The 16,671-nt window shown below is 40.7% G+C and overlaps 1 protein-coding gene and 1 pseudogene across 2 annotated transcripts in view; one reads left to right on the plus strand and one right to left on the minus strand.

Moving 5' to 3' along the window:
- CAGE1 (cancer antigen 1) overlaps positions 1 to 16,671 on the minus strand; it is a 77,432-nt gene that overhangs the window by 40,508 nt on the left and 20,253 nt on the right. Inside the window, exon 7 of the mRNA XM_081088269.1 lies at positions 13,853 to 13,957. Coding sequence (XP_080944395.1) covers positions 13,853 to 13,957 — 105 coding nt within the window. The remainder of the gene's footprint in view (positions 1 to 13,852; positions 13,958 to 16,671) is intronic.
- On the plus strand, positions 12,651 to 13,001 carry LOC308517202 (small ribosomal subunit protein eS26-like; annotated as a pseudogene). The gene has a single exon. The product of its transcript is annotated as a small ribosomal subunit protein eS26-like (transcript).

The following is a 16,671-nucleotide window of genomic DNA, read 5'->3' on the forward strand; positions in this document are numbered from 1 at the left end:
TGAGCATATGGCCAACACAAAAAATAAATTTGTGATCAACACACACACACAAAAAGAAATACAACAGGATAATAAAACCAGTGTTTCTTCTGTGGAAGAGTATATATATATAATTTGATCAAGATGTAAAATGTCTTTTTATTGTGGGTTACTACTAGAAGGATGAAGGGACTGCACAGATAACCCTTCAGAGATGCAAGAGTTCTTAAACAAGTTCTTGCTAAGAGTTGGTCAGCAGATAGATTGATGTTATATCCTCCGACAAGGATCTATAGTGTAAATATTGTTTCTTGCACTGGCCTTAGAATAGGATTTAGAGAAATCAAAACCAAGAAGGTGAGGAATAGGGTTAGAGTATGCTTAAGAGAATGCTTAAGAGAATAAGAAAACAGATGGTAAGATTGGCATCTTCCTATGGAAATAGGCTCCTCCTGGCTGAACAGCCTCCCACCTCTCTGACGTGAATTCTAGTGACCCCAGACTCTTCCTCAGGAGGCTAGTTAGTAGTCCAGAGACCCAGAAACTGTGCCCAAACCCAGGAATGGATGAGTATCTTTCATAGTTCAGAGGGAACATGCATTGGGTTGTGATTTGTGAGAACATTTTTCCTAGAGTTAGTAATTTTCTGCTTTGCAAAATATTTGTTGTTTTCTAATTTTAATGAATATAGCAGATAAATATGCTACCTTTTGAACATTTTCTTTACAAGTTAACAAATATAACTTTATTAAAATAATAATAAATTTACTAATAAAATAATAAATTAGGTAAATGTTTTATGTAATATGTAGAGTGCTATAGTGAAGTGGTATGTTTGGGGATAGTATTTCAGTTTTTAACCTTTAACTATTCTAAAATAATGGTTAAAGGATATCTTTTATAATACTGGGTAAAGAATGTATCATTTTTATAAAAAGGCTCCTATTTTACAAAGATGGGATGGATCAAGGAGGAACTTGTGGGATCATTACAATAAGCTCAACTTGAACCCTGCATATCACACTGGTCACTGGATTCTTGATTGCTCTCAACAAATCCCTGGCTTTGATGAAACTTATTAAGAGCTTCTAGGACTAGGACACGTTTTGCACTTGACAACTAAACACCCAAAATGCTAGAGCCAGTCAGAAGGCAAAGGTGGGTTGCTCCTTGTCTCAGGAGGTGAGTGAAGCAGACAGCAGACTCAGAATTGTGAATAAGAACCAAGGGCAAGGGTTCAGGACAGAGCATCAGAGGAGGTCTGAGCCATCAAATTTAACTCTAGCAGACCAAGTCTTGCTGACCTAGAGCTCCTTAGAGAATGCAGAGTGAGCCTTCTGGAGCATACTCTGCATTTCAAAAACAAAGAACAATAACAAATCCCTTTTTATTTTGGAAAGTTCAAAACACATACAAAAGTTGAGAGAGTAGTGTAATGAACCTCCCATCATTTCAACAATTATCAGCATTTTTCCATTATTTTTTCATCTGTCTCCCCCACACACAAACACACACTCTACTACCTTTTTATTTTCCTGGAGTATTTTAAAGTAGGTTTGCAAACCTAGTCATCATATTAATTCACTAATATCTACTTTTCAATATGTATTGCTAACAGATAAGAGCTTTTAAAAACACAATAATACCACTGTCACATCTATTAAAATTAATAATTTTAAAATATTAATACCCAGACTGTGTTCAATTTTCTACTATTACTTCACAAATATCTTTTTATTTTTGTCTTCAAATTAGGAATTTTATTTATTTTTCTTTTTTTATTTTCAAGAAAAATGATTTTAAATATAATTTTAAGTGCAATATACATTAATGTTCCAAGAAAAATAATTTTAAATGTTATATGCAATAAACATTAACATTTCAAGAAAACAATTTGAAATACAATATCACCTGCAATAAAAATTAATATTTCAAAAAAATTTTAAATATAATAATATCACAAAACAGTACTAAGATAGTATATCACAAAAAGTTGTAGGAAATATTAAAAATCTGCAAATAACAGGATTACTTCTATTACATTCTAAAATATTTTGTTTTCTCTGGCTCTATTTTGGTTCATCAGTTTATGTTGTTCATGTGATATTTATCTTTCTCCGACTGGCTTATTATAATGCTCTCCAGATCCATCCATGCTGTTACAAATGGCAAGAATTCCTTCTTTTTTACAGCAGCGTAGTATTCCATTGTATAGATGTACCATATTTTTTAAATCTACTCATCTGCTGATGGGCACTTAGGCTGTTTCTAAATCTTAGCTATTGTAAATTGTGCTGCTACGAACATAGGGGTGCATATATCCTTTCTGATTGGTGTTTCTGATTTCTTGGGCTATATTCTTAGAAGTGGGATTACTGGGTCAAATGGGAGTTCCACTTTTAATTTTTTTTAAATTAAATCTTTATTGTTCAGATTATTACATTGGTTCCTCTTTTTTCCCCCCATAACTCCCCTCCACCCAGTTCCCACCCCACCCTCCGCCCTCAGCCCCACCCACTGTCCTCATCCATAGGTGCACGACTATTGTCCAATCTCTTCCCACACCCCCCACATAACTTTCCCCCGCCGTCGAGAATAGTCAGTCCATTCCCTTTCTATGCCCCTGATTCTATTATAATAACCAGTTCATTCTGTTCATCAGATTATTCACTTGATTTTCAGATTCACTTGTTGATAGATGTGTATTTGTTGTTCATAATTTGTATCTTTACCTTTTTCTTCATCTTCCTCTTCTTAAAGGATACCTCTCAGCATTTCCTATAATACTGGTTTGGTGGTGATGAACTCCTTTAGCTTTTTCTTATCTGTGAAGCTCTTTATCTGACCTTCAATTCTGAATGATAGCTTTGCTGGATAAAGTAATCTTGGTTGTAGGTTCTTGGCATTCATCACTTTGAATATTTCTTGCCACTCCCTTCTGGCTTGCAAAGTTTCTGTTGAGAAATCAGCTGACAGTCGTATGGGTAGTCCCTTGTAGGTAACTGACTTTCTTTCTCTTGCTGCTTTTAAGATTCTCTCTTTGTCTTCTGCTCTTGGCATTTTAATTATGATGTGTCTTGGTGTGGTCCTCTTTGGATTCCTTTTGTTTGGGGTTCTATGGGCTTCCTGGACTTGTAAGCCTATTTCTTTCACCAGGTAGGGGAAGTTTTCTGTCATTATTTCTTCAAATAGGTTTTCAATATCTTGCTCTCTCTCTTCTTCTGGCACCCCTATAATTCTGATGTTGGTACGCTTGAAGCTGTCCCAGAGGCTCCTTACACACTCTTCGTATTTTTGGATTCTTTTTTCATTTTGCTTTTCCAGATGGGTGTTTTTTGTTTCTTTGTATTTCAAATCTTTGACTTGATTCTTGCGATCCTCTGGTCTGCTGTTGGGAGTCTGTATAATATTCTTTATTGCAGTCAGTGTATGCTTAATTTCTAGTTGGTTCTTTATAATAACATTGAGGGTCTCACTAGATTTCTTGACGATTTCACTACATTTATCAGTGGTCTCACCAGTGTTTTCGAGGGCCTTCCTAAATTTATCGGCGGCTTCTAGACAGTTCTTGAGAGACCTTAAAAGTGTGGTTTTGAACTCTATATCCAGCAGTTTGCTTTCCTCCCTTTCTATCATTTGTGTCCTGTTTCTTTGTCTCGGCATTTTTGTGCTTCGCTGTGTTGATAGAGTGGCTTTCTGTGCTAAGTGTCCCAATTACCTGAGGTACACACTCTTGGTGCACCCCCTTGTGGGCTTTGTGCACAGTCTTGTTGTAGTTAAGCCTTGATTGTTGTATGTAAAGGTGGGAGGATTTGACCTCCAGGCCAATTGGCTGTGAGAATCAGCTGTGTCTATGGTGGAAGAATTTCTGTGCTGAAGACACCCTTATGGGTCAAGACTTGCTTCAGAGGGGCTATGGTGCTCACTGAGTCTGCCCCCTGAGTGTGTCCCTTATAGATCTGAGTAGTTGTAATTGGATGGCCCCACTCTGACCACTGGGTACACTGGCTCTTGGATCTAAGGAGGTGCTAATCTAGCCTTTGCCTAAGGCTATACAGCAGAAGCCAGCTGTAAAGCAATGTAAGTTGCCCTGGGGCCTTGGGGCAGCTGCAGTTTGTTAAGTTATTTTCAGATTACAAAGGGCCGGGCTTTTCATATGCAAAAGCCCCTGGCACGGCTTGGGTGGGGCAGGGTCTCAGGGGATCAACAGGGCGGGCTGAGCGAGCCAGCAGTATGGCTGCTCTCAGTCCTGCCTTCAGAGGTTCTGGCAATCGCTGAGAGTGCCTCCGAGGGAAAGCTGCCCTCAAATTCTGACCGATGCCAGACAGTGCTGTTTCTCCCGTGTGAGTCTCGGTCCCCAAAGACATGCCCGGAACTGGAACTCAGAGGCTGAGACTCCCTCCTGATTGAAAAAGACAACTGTGTCCTCAGCCGCCAGCCCTCTCCACATGCACCTCCACACCTTTGTATTTACTTCAGCACTGCACCTTCTCTGAGTCTCGGTATGATTTTCTCTTTCCTTCTAGTTGTAGAAATTCCACTCAGCCAGACTTCCTGTGGTTCTGGATGATGTCCGTTATGTCTTTTAGTTGTATTTTTGAAGTGGTTGTGCGAGGCAGCAATCTCCGGTGTTTACCTATGCCGCCATCTTGGTTTCTCTCAAGCCCATTTTTAATTTTTTGAGGAAACTCCATACTGTTTCCCACAGTGCTGGCACCAGTCTGCATTCCCACCAGCAGTGCAAGAGGGTTCCTTTTCCTCCACATCCTCGCCAGCACTTGTCCTTTGTTGATTTATTGATGATAGCTATTCTGACAGGTGTGAAATGGTACCTCATGGTGGTTTTGATTTACATCTCTTGGATGATTAGTGACTTTGAGCATGTTTTCATATGTCTCTCGGCCTTCTGTAGGTCCTCTTTCAAAAAGTGTCTTTTGAGGCCCATTGCCCATTTTTTTGATTAGATTGTTTATCTTCTGTTTGTTAAGTTCTATGAGTTCCCTGTAAGTTTTGGTGATTAAACTCTTATCATAGATAACACTGGCAAATATGTTTTCCCATGCAGTGGGCTTTCTTGTTGTTTTGTTGATGGTTTCTTTTGCTGTGCAGCTTTTTATTTTGATGTAGTCCCATTTGTTTATTTTCCCCTTAGTTTCCATTGCCTTAGGAGCAGTATTGGAAAAGATATTGCTATGACATATGTCTGATATTTTGCTGCCTATGGATTCTTCTAAGATTTTTATGGTTTCCTGTCATATATTTAGGTCCTTTATCCATTTTTAGTTTGTTTTTGTGTATGGTGTTTTTGCAGGTATCTGTCCAATTTTCCCAACATCATTTATTGATGGAAATATCTTGACTCCATTGTATGCTTTTGACTCCTTTGTCAAATATTAATTGAACATACTGGCTTGGGTTGACTTCTGGGCTCTCTGTTCTGTTACATTGGTCTATATGTCTGTTCTTGTGCCAGTACCAAGCAGTTTTAATAACAGTGGCTTTGTAATATAGCTTGATATCTGGTATTGTGATCCCTCCAACTTTGTTCTTCTTTCTCAGGATTGCTGCAGCTATTTGGGGTCTTTTGTATTCCAAATGAATTTTTGAAGAGTTTGTTCTATCTATGAAATATTCCATTGGTATCTTAATTTGGATTGCATTGAATCTATAGATTGCTTTGAGTAGTATGAACATTTTAATGGTGTTGATTCTACCAATCCATGAACACGGTATATTCTTCCATATGTTTATGTCTTCCTCTATCTCTTTTTTCAACATCTTTTAGTTTTCTGAGTACAGGTCTTTTACTTCCTTAGTTAAGTATATTCCTAGGTATCTTAATTTGTTTGTTGCAATGGTAAATGGGATTTTTTTTTTTTAGTTTCTCTTTCTGTGAGTTCATTATTAGTGTATAAAAAAGCCATAGATTTCTGGGTGTTAATTTTGTATCCTACTACATTATTGAATTCATTTATTTAATCTAGTAATTTTTTGATGGAGTCTTTGGGGTTTTCTATGTACAATATCATGTCATCTGCAAATAATGACAGTTTTACTTCTTCTTTACCAATTTGGATGCCTTTTATTTCTTCTTCTTGTCTGACTGCTATGGCTAGCACTTCCAGTACTATGTTGAATAGGAGTGGTAAAAGTGGTATCCCTGTCTTGTTCCTGTTCTTAGGGGAAATGGTTTTAGTTTTGCTCACTGAGTATGATGTTGGCTGTAGGTTTGTCATATATGGCCTTTATCATGTTGAGATATGCTCCCTCTAGTCCCACTTAGCTGAGAGTTTTTATCAAAAAGGGATGGTGGATTTTGTCGAATGCTTTTTCTGCATCTATCGATATGATCATGTGATTTTTGTCTTTCAATTTGTTTATGTGATGTATCACATTTATTGATTTGCGAATATTGTACCAGCCTTGCATCCCATGAATAAATCCCACTTGATCATGGTGTATGATCTTTTTAATATATTGCTGGATGTGGTTTGCTAATATTTTGTTGAGGATTTTAGTGTCTATGTTCATCAGGGATATTGGCCTGTAATTCTCTTTCTTTGTAGTGTCTTTATCTGGTTTTGGGATTAGGATAATGCTGACCTCATAAAAAGAGTTTGGAAGTGTTCCTTCCTCTTGGATTATCTGAAATAGTTTGAGGAGTATAGGTGTTTTTTTTTCTTTGAATGTTTGGTAAAACCCCTCTGTGAAGCTGTCCAAACCTGGGCTTTTGTTTGTGGGAGTATTTTTATTACTGGTTCTATTTCATCAGTAGTTATTGGCCTATTCAGGTTTTTTTATTCTTCCTGATTCAGTTTTGGGAGATTGTATTTTTCTAGAAATTTGTCTATTTCATCCACATTGACCAGCTTGTTGGCATATAGTTGTTCACAGTATTTCCTTACAATCCTTTGTATTTCTGTGGTTTCAGTGATTACTCCTCCACTTTCGTTTCTGATTTTATTTATTTTGGTCCTCTCTGTTTCCCAATGAATCTGGCTAATGGTTTATCAATTTTGGTTATCCTTTTAAAGAACCAGCTCTTGGTTTCATTGATTTTTAAAAAAATATATTTTATTGACTTTTTATAGAGAGGAAGGGGGAGGGATAGAGACCTAGAAACATCGATGAGAGTGAAACATCGATCAGCTGCCTCCTGCACACACCCTACTGGGGATGTGCCTGCAACCAAGGTACATGCCCTTGACTGGAATCGAACCTGGGACCCTTCAGTCCGCAGGCCAATGCTCTATCCATTGAGCCAAACTGGTTAGGGCTCATTGATTTTTTGTACTTTTTTGTCTCTGTTATTTATTTCTGCTCTAATCTTTATTATTTCCTTCATTCTACTTACTCTGGGCTTTTTTTTGTTGTTCTTTTCTAGTTCTTTAAGTTGTAGGGTTAAATAGTTTATTGCTGATTTTTCTTTTTCTTTTTTTTTAGGTATGCATGTAGTGCTATGAACTTCCCACTCAGAACTGCTTTTGCTGCGTCCCAGAGAATTTGGGTTGTTGTGTGTTCATTTTCATTTGTTTCAGGAAATTTTTTTTATTTCTTTCTTGATCTCATTGGTAACCTATTTATTGTTTAATAAGATGCTATTTAGCCTCCATGTGTTTAAATGTTTCTAGGTGTTTTTATTGTAGTTCACTTCTAATTTCATTCCACTGTCATCTGAGAAGATGCTTGATATAATTTCAATCTTCTTGAACTTGTAGAGACTTGTTTTGTGTCTTAACATGTGGTCTATCTTTGTGAATGATCCATGTGAACTTGAGAAGAATGTATATTCTGCTGTGTTGGGGTGAAATGTTCTATAAATGCCAATTAAATCCATCTGATCCAGTGTGTCCTTTAGAGTCTCAGTTTCCTTGTTAAGTTTTTGTCTCAAAGATCTACCCAGTGCAGTCATAGGGGTATTAAAGTCCCCTACTATGACTGTACTAGTATTGTTGATCTCTCCTTTAAAGTCTAGAAGTTTTTTTCATATATATTTAGGTGTTCCTATGTAGGGTGCATATATGTTTACCAGAGTTATATCCTCTTGTTAGACCAATCCCTTTAGTATTATGTAATGACCTTTGTTGTCTCTTGTGATAGCCTTCATTTTAAAGTCTATTTTGTCGAATATGAGTATTGCTACTCCAGCATTTTTCCCCCATTTGCATGGAAAATTTTTTTCCATCCTTCCACCCTCATCCTGTGTGTGTATTTTATTTTGAGGTGGGTCTCTTGTAGACAGCATATAGTTGGGTCATGTTTTTGCATCCATTCTACTACTCTATGCCTTTAAAAAAATACATTTTATTGATTTTTTACTGAGAGGAAGGGAGAGGGATAGTTAGAAACATCGATGAGAGAGAAACATCGAACAGCTGCCTCCTGCACACCCCCTATTGAGGATGTGTTCTCAACCAAGGAACATGCCCTTGAGTGGAATCCAACCTGGGACTTTTCAGTCCACAGGCCAATGCTCCATCCACTGAGCCAAACCAGTCAGAGCTACTCTACACCTTTTGATTGGAGCATTTGGTCCATTTACATTTAGGTTTATTACTGATAGGTACTTATATATTGTCATTATATTTTTGTATGGCTAGGTTTCTCCTTTGTTTCTTCTCATTACAGCAATCCCTGTAGCATTTCTTGTAAAGCTGGCTTGGTGGTGATGTACTCCTTTAGCCTTTTTCTGTCTGGGAAGCTCTATTTGACTAACTATTTTGAATGATAGTCTTGCTGGATATTATAATCTTGGTTTCAGATCCTTGTTTTTCATTACCTTGAGAACTTCATGCCAATCCTTCTGGCCTGTAGAGTTTCTGATGAGAAATCAGGTGTCACTCTTATGGAAACTCCTTTGTAGGTAATGGTTTTCTTTTCTCTTGCTTCCTTTAAGATTCTTTGTCTTTAATTTTTGGCATTTTAATTATGTGTCAGGGTGTGGGCCTGTTTGGGTTCTTCTTTTTTGGGGTTCTCTGTGGCTCCTGAACTTGAGTGACTTTTCCTTTACCAGGTTAAGGAAGTTTTCTGCCATTATTTTTTCAAATACCTTCTCTATGCCTTTCTCCCTTTCTGGCACACTTGCTGTTCTAATATTGTTACATTTCATGTTGTCCCACAGCTCCCTTAAGCTGTCCTCCTATTTTTTAATTGTTTTTTCTTTTTGGTTTTTTGATTGAGTGATATTTTCAACTCTGTCTTCTAATTCACTGATTCGATTCTCAGCTTCCCCTAATGTGCTGTGTATTCTTTCCAATGTGGTCTTTATTGTGTTGTCATTCTTTATCTCAGACTATTCTTTTTTCATAGTTACTATATCTTTTTTCATGCTGTTGAGCATCTTTACCATCAATCTCTGAACTCTGTTTCAGATCAGTTTCTCATCTCTGCTTCATTTATCCCTTCTTATGGAGAATTCTCTATTCTTTCATTTAGGGGTTGTTTCTTTCGTCTCCTCATTTTGGCTTTCTGTTTGGGTTTGTGACTATGTATTAGATAGATCCTCTACACCAGCAGTTCTCAACCTGTGGATCAAGACCCCTTTGGCGGTCGAACGACCCTTTCACAGGGGTCGCCTAAGGCCATCCTGCATATCAGATATTTACATTACGATTCATAACAGTAGCAACATTACAGTTATGAAGTAGCCACGAAAATAATTTTATGGATGGGTCACAACATGAGGAACTGTATTTAAAGGGCCAGAAGGTTGAGAACAACTGCTCTACACCTTTCAATCTCTAGTGCAGGACAATGTTTCTGACTAATTAGATCAGGCAAAGACTCAAAGCCTCTAGAGCAGTGATGGCGAACCTATGACACGTGTGTCAGAGGTGACACATGAACTCATATTTTTGGTTGATTTTTCTTTGTTAAATGGCATTTAAATATATAAAATAAATATCAAAAATATAAGTCTTTGTTTTACTATGGTTGCAAATATCAAAAAATTTCTATATGTGACATGGCACCAGAGTTAAGTTAGGGTTTTTCAAAATGCTGACACGCCAAGCTCAAAAGGTTCACCATCACTGCTCTAGAGCAATGGTTCTCAACCTTCCTAATGCCGCGACCCTTTAATACAGTTCCTCATGTTGTGGTGACCCCCAATTTCATTGTTACAAATTGAACATAATTAAAGCATAGTGATTAATCACAAAAACAATATGTAATTATATATGTTTTCCGATGGTCTTAGGCGACCCCTGTGAAAGGGTCGTTCAATCCCCAAAGGGGTCGAGACTCACAGTTTGAGAACCGCTGCTCTAGAGACTGCCTCTGCCTACAGACTGATAAGATTCCAACTTGCATTGCCTGCACCCCACCCCCCCCTCCCACCATGGCAATTGTCCTCAGGTGTGGCAAGAGTTTTTTCAACAGGGTGGGCAGTTGCTACTGCCTGGAGGCTACTTGTTATTTTTAATCTCTTAAGTGGCCTCAGGGCAATGTGTTTTCCAATAGCATGTGCCAACTGTCTTCCCCCCAGGCAAGGTAGATGTCTATGTGGGAAAGATGTCCTCCACTGTGTGAGGGAATGACTCAGCTCAGGAAACTTGGGGTGCCTGCCTTCTGAGTTCTAGCCCTCAAATCCCTAGTTGTGGCTTCTGCCCTCACAGCTCCAGTCCACTTCACAGTCCCTCTCCTGGCACAAGGTGAGTGGCTCCACAGGGAATTTTGTGCATTGGCCCTTTAAGAGGGTTTTCAGCTATTACTTTCTGGCAGATAGCACCCCACTGCTTTTCACAGCCAGATGTTATGTGGGTACCCTCCTCAGTTTTGATGCTCTCTGCTGGGGGGCCCAGCTTGGGGATTAGATCCCAGAGTTCTCATTAGCCACCCCCCACAGCTGAGATATCTCTCCAGGACTTCAGTTGCTGTCTGTGGGCACCCAGCCAGACCTTTCATGCCTCCATCCCTCCTACCAGTCTCTATGTGGTCTCCACTTTCAGTCCTCAGGTGTCAGGGTTCTCTCCTGCGAGTTTTCTGTTGATTATTCAGGACGTTTTTCTGTATTTTAGTTATAATACCAGTTTATTCCTGGGAGCATCCACTTACTCTGCTGCCATTTTTAATTCTCTCCAAATTAGGGGTTTTAGAGCCTCGCTATTCAAACAACAGGGAGCTTGTTAGAAAACTACTGGTCTAGAGAAAAAGAGGTTTTCTATAGTAGAAAGGGCATTAGATATGCAGTGAACATTGAGTACGGGTCCAGTGCTGCCCCCTAATAATCTGGATGACTAAGTACAAGCCATGCAGCCTTCCTGGGTAGGCAGGCTCTGGAGACAGACCACAAATATCTGTTTTTAAAAAATATTTTTATTGATTTCATAAAGGAAAGGAAAGGAAAGGGAGAGAGATAGAAACATCAATGATGAGAGAGAAACACTGATTGGCTGCCTCCTGCATGCCCCCTACTGGGGATCAAGCCTGCAACCCTGGCATGTGCCCTTGATCAGAATCGAACCCAGGACCCATTAGTTTGCAGGCCGACGCTCTATCTACTGAGCCAAACTGGCTAGGGCTCACAAATATCTTTTTATAGTGGGTTTGTTCAAATCAGGATATACACAGGTCTCACATGCTCCATTTGGTTGATTTGTCTCTAATCTCCTTTAGTCTATAATAGCTATTCCTCTCCCTCTCTTTCCTCATGCCAATTCTTTACTGGTTAGAATTTTTCACATTCGGGGTCTGTTTTCATGGTGTCATTTAATGTCTCTATCCACTGTTGACTGGTAGCTAGGTCTAGCAGCTGGCTTTCACATTCAGTGCTTTGGTGAGACTACTTCAGAGATGCTGTGTGCATCCTCCTGCATCAGGTTAGGAGGCCAGGTTTGCTTGTCTCACCTCTAGTGGGGTTGAAATTGATCAGCAGGCTCAGGTGTTTGTCTGTTTGACCTATTCATTAAATGCTCCCTGTCAGTCTTAAACTTAAGGTTTTCGCAGCCATTATAACAGCCTAGATTCCTTATTTTACTCAGGGATGCAAAATATAATTTTATAAATGCATCTTTTCTTCTGTTTTCAATGAAGAACTCTCTCCCTCATTGATTATTTATGAGATAGTTTGTATAAGAAAGACTGGGGCACATTTTAAAAGTGACACAGTATGTCTCACTCTCCCATTTGTGGCCTTTTTCTCATTCCAGCTTCCCAGTGCTGGAAAGATGAAGGTCCACTCTCATCTCATTTATGTCAGAAGCACAGAATTGCTAATGAATGACAGAATTTACTGCGTGCTCTCCACTTATACCCCTATGCTCAAATTTTATTAGTCTTCAAGGCCCAACTCCATCCCCTTCACAAAGTCTTCCATGATTCTCCGATGTGGCCATCATCTATTCCTCCTCTGAATTCCAGTCATCTCACAAACAACATCCTCTTAGATGTGAGTCACTGTATCTCTTTTCAAGCAACTTTTCCTTTACTCTTTGTAAATAATTATTTATGTATTTTATTTTCTTGCCTAGATTCCTTCGAAGCAGGGCTATGTTTGACTTAGCTTTCTATCTCCACAGTGACTAGCATTTAACCTTTTGTGGAAAGTCAATAATTACTCATTTAATAAAAAAAAAATTAATTAGAAAAGAAGAAAATTTTAAGCCTTCACAGCAATAGATGTTTTCTTCTTTTAAAGGTGAGTGGAGCTCTCTTGGGTCCTCTCTTCCAAGATGACCAAGAAAAGAAGGAACAACGGTCATGCCAAAAAGGGCCACAGTCATGTGCAGCCTTTTCACTGCACCAACTTTGCTTAAATGTGTGCCCAAGGACAAGGCCATTAGGAAGTTCAGCATTCCAAACAGTCGGGGCCTCAGCCACAGGCTTTAGGGCCATTCCCAAAGCCAGTGTCCTCACACCTAAGCATTTCCTAAGCTGTATGTGAAACTCCACCACTGTGTGAGCTGTGCCATTCACGGCAAGGTGGTCAGGAATCCTTTTCCTAAAGCCCGGAAGGACTGAACACCCCACCCCAATTTAGATCTTTGGGTGCTGCCCCATGATCTCTACCAAAGCCCATGTAAGGGGCTAAAGCCTAAGGACTGAAGATATATTCTCTGGAAAAAAATAAAAAAATGTTAAAAAGATGAATGGGTATGTTATAAATTTAGTATATATACTTATTTTTAATAATTTAGAAATATGATAAACTTCTGAAATTAATTGCTATTAAAAATAAATTATGTTGATGAACCGCCTTTTCATCATAGTGGGATACACTTGGATTGTAACTCTATAACTATCTAGCTACCAAGATCATATTTCCATTTTCTTCTAACATATTTTCCTGTTTTATCTGCCTTTATTTTTTCCATCTTTATTGAGATATAATTGACATATAACACTGTGTAAGTTTAAGGTATATAATTCGTTTTGATATACTTATATTCTGCAAAATGTTTAACACCATTCCATTAGCTAACACCTCCATTAAGGTACATAATTACTATTTCTTTTCAGTGATGCCTTTATCTTTAGATGCTATCTAAAGTAAACTATGAGTGCTGTTTCCCTAAGCACCCCTTAATCATGGTTATTGTAAACAGCTATTGATATAAGGATGGTGGTAGCATATGCAACAATATAAATAAGTTTCATTCACTATGAAAAATTGCACATATCTTTTGATTTTACATTTTGAAAGAAATTAATCTGATTGGTCTTAACAGAAATCAGATGGGACATTATGTAAAATTTCAAAACCTGAAAATGCAAAATTCAATTCTATACTTTGTGGGTAAATAATACTGCCACAATGCCAGTGTATGACCATTTTAATAAGCAAATTTTTTGTAGGCTGACAATTTCTTAAACTTGTTAGTAAAATGGTATTATGTATAAGAATGATAGCAAAGCAACAAAAAGTTTTTCTTACCAAGATATTAAGCTCTTCATTTAGACTGTGGTACTTATCCAGTTTGGCTCCCAATAAGGTAGGATCTCTGACATTCTTGGTTTCATTTGAATCAAAGTCTGTAACCTGAGATTAAATATTTGTGCTCACTTCCAATACTTTCACAATCCTTTGAGTATTTGAAAATAAATACTTTATTAGTGAAACAAAGAGATTTTCAGGGGCTAGAATAAAAGAAGCATTTACAGCTAGAAGGAGTTAAACAAATTTACCAAGAGAATATACAAATGTGAAATTGTATTTTTATATGGTAAAGACAGTACATAGTAAATGTTAAACTCACGTCAATAACCTGATCTTGAAATGCTTTTTCATTAGCAATTAACTCTCTAAAAGTTGCAATTCTTTCTTTATGTTTCTGTAGCTAAGAAAAAAAGCATTTTGTATTTCAGAGAGTGAGAAGAAATAAAACTATATTCTATAACATCTATATATATATAAAAGGCTAAGCAACCAGCCAACTGGCCGACTGGCCGACCGACTGATAGGTATGACGTGCACTGACAACCAGGGGACAGATGCTCAATGTAGGAGCTGCTGAGCAACAGCAACTTTGCAGAGTGCCCTCTCGCACTCTGGGACCCCCTCAAGGGATGTCGGAGAGCCAGTTTTGGCCTGATCTCCGCAGGCCAGGCCAAGGAACCCCCACCTGCTGGAGGGACCCCGCTCACTCTGCAGATGCCCTTTGAGCTGAGGCGCCGCCCCAGGTTCAGCCGGCCGGGGAGGGACTGTAGGAGGCTGGATCCAGGGCGTGTCTGGCCCATCTCGCCCAGTCCCACCCCACCTTCTAATGAATTTCCTTTCAATGTGCACAAATCCGTGCACTGGACCTCAAGTCTATACTAATAAAAATGTAATATGCTAATTAGACCAGGAGACCTTCCGGAGGCCTCCTGGACGTCCTTCTGGACAAAGCCGGGAGCTTGGCCAGCCTGCAAACAGCCCTCAGCCCCTCGCCCAGGCTGACTATGCCTCCCAGCAAGAACCCTCACTTGGATGGGGGTGTGGCCAGCCTGAAAACAGTGCTCAGCCCATCACCCAGGCAGGCCACACCCCCCAGCAGGGACCCTCACCCTGACAGGGGCATGGCCAGCTTGCAAACAGCTATCAGCCCCTCACCCAGGCTGGCCACACCCCGTAGTGGGGACCCCCAACCTGATGGGGGCATGGCCGGCCTGCATACTGCCCCAACCCCTCACCCAGGCTGGCACCACCCCCGGTGGGGACTCCCACCCTGGTGGGGGTGTGGCCAGCCTGCAAACCGCCACAGGCCTCCCACCCAGGCCAGCCCCACCCCCCAAGGGGACCCCCACCCTGATCCGGAACCCCCTTAAGGGCAGACCAGCTGGCCCCCACCCATGCACCAGGCCTCTATACTAATAAAAGGGTAAAATGCTAATTAGACTGGGAGACCTTCTGGGAGACCTTCCAGATGTCTTCTGGACAAAACCATGGTGGCGGGGCCTAAGCAGAAGCAGTTAGGGGCGATCAGGCCAGGAGGGAAGGGCAGTTGGGGGTGATCAGGCTGGCGGGGGGGGGGGCAGTTGGGGGCAAGCAGGCTGGTGGGGGGCCATTGGGGGCAAACAGGTCAGCAGGGGGGGCAATTGGGGGCAAGCAGGCTGATGGGGGGGGCTGTTGGGGGTGATCAGGCCGGTGGGGGGGCAGTTGGGGGCAAGCAGGCCAGCAGGCAGAATAGTTAGGGGCAATCAGGCAGGCAGGCAGGTGAGCGGTTAGGAACCAGAGGTCCCAGATTGTGAGAGGGTGCAGGCCGGGCTGAGGGGCAACCCCCATGCACAAATTTCATGCACCAGGCCACTAGTCCTATATAATAAAACTCTAATACGCAAATCGACTGAATGACAGAATGACCAGTGGAATGACTGGTCGCTATGATGTGCACTGACCACCAGGGGGCAGATGCTCAATGCAGGAGCTGCCCCCTGGTGGTCAGTGTGCTCCCACAGGGGGAGCACCACTTAGCCAGAAGCTGGGCTCATGGCTGGTGAGTGCAGCGGTGGTGGTAAGGAGCAGTATGCAGGCGGGGGGTAAGGAGCGAGGGGTCCCAGACTGCGATAGGGATGTCAGTCTGTGAGAGGGATGTCTGGGACCCCTCAGGGGATCAGGCCTAAGCCAGCAGGCAAACATCCCTCGAGAGGTTCTGGACTGCGAGAGAGCACAGGCCGGACTGAGGGACCCCCCCTCCAGTGCACGAATTTCATGCACCAGGCCTCTAGTTTATAATAAAATCATAAAACCATGTACAGTCTAATCCCTGGTCTCGAAAAGATACACTGTTTTTACAGCTCTTGTTGAGAAAGGAGTTCACACAGCAGGCCTGAGGCTGCTATCTGTAGAAGGGCCTGCTAGCCAGGCTGCCCCTGACTGTACCTAGGAACTTGGATTTTGGGAGGGTTTCCAACATTCCCTGATATGAATGGCTCATTGTGCCTAACAAAGAATGTGGTTTATGCTGAATAAGTCTTTCCATCTGGAGGGTCTGTAATTTTGGTAAGTTCTAGGAAGAAGTGCCTATGGGAAGAGCCTCCAGTAAAAACGCTGGGCACTCGGTCTCAAATGGGCTTTCCTGGTAGACAAGATTTTTCACATGTGTTGCCACACCTCACTGCTGGGGGAATGAAGCACATCCTGTGAGGCTCCATGGGGAGAGGACTCATGAAAGCCATATTGTTTCTTCTGGACTTTGCCCTATGTGCCTTTGCCCTTTGCTGATTTTGCTCTGTATCCTCTCACTGTACTGAAAGCTGTGAGTATACTGTATG

This window comes from Myotis nattereri (assembly GCF_964212035.1).
Source record: "Myotis nattereri genome assembly, chromosome: 3".
Classification (NCBI taxonomy): domain Eukaryota; kingdom Metazoa; phylum Chordata; class Mammalia; order Chiroptera; family Vespertilionidae; genus Myotis; species Myotis nattereri.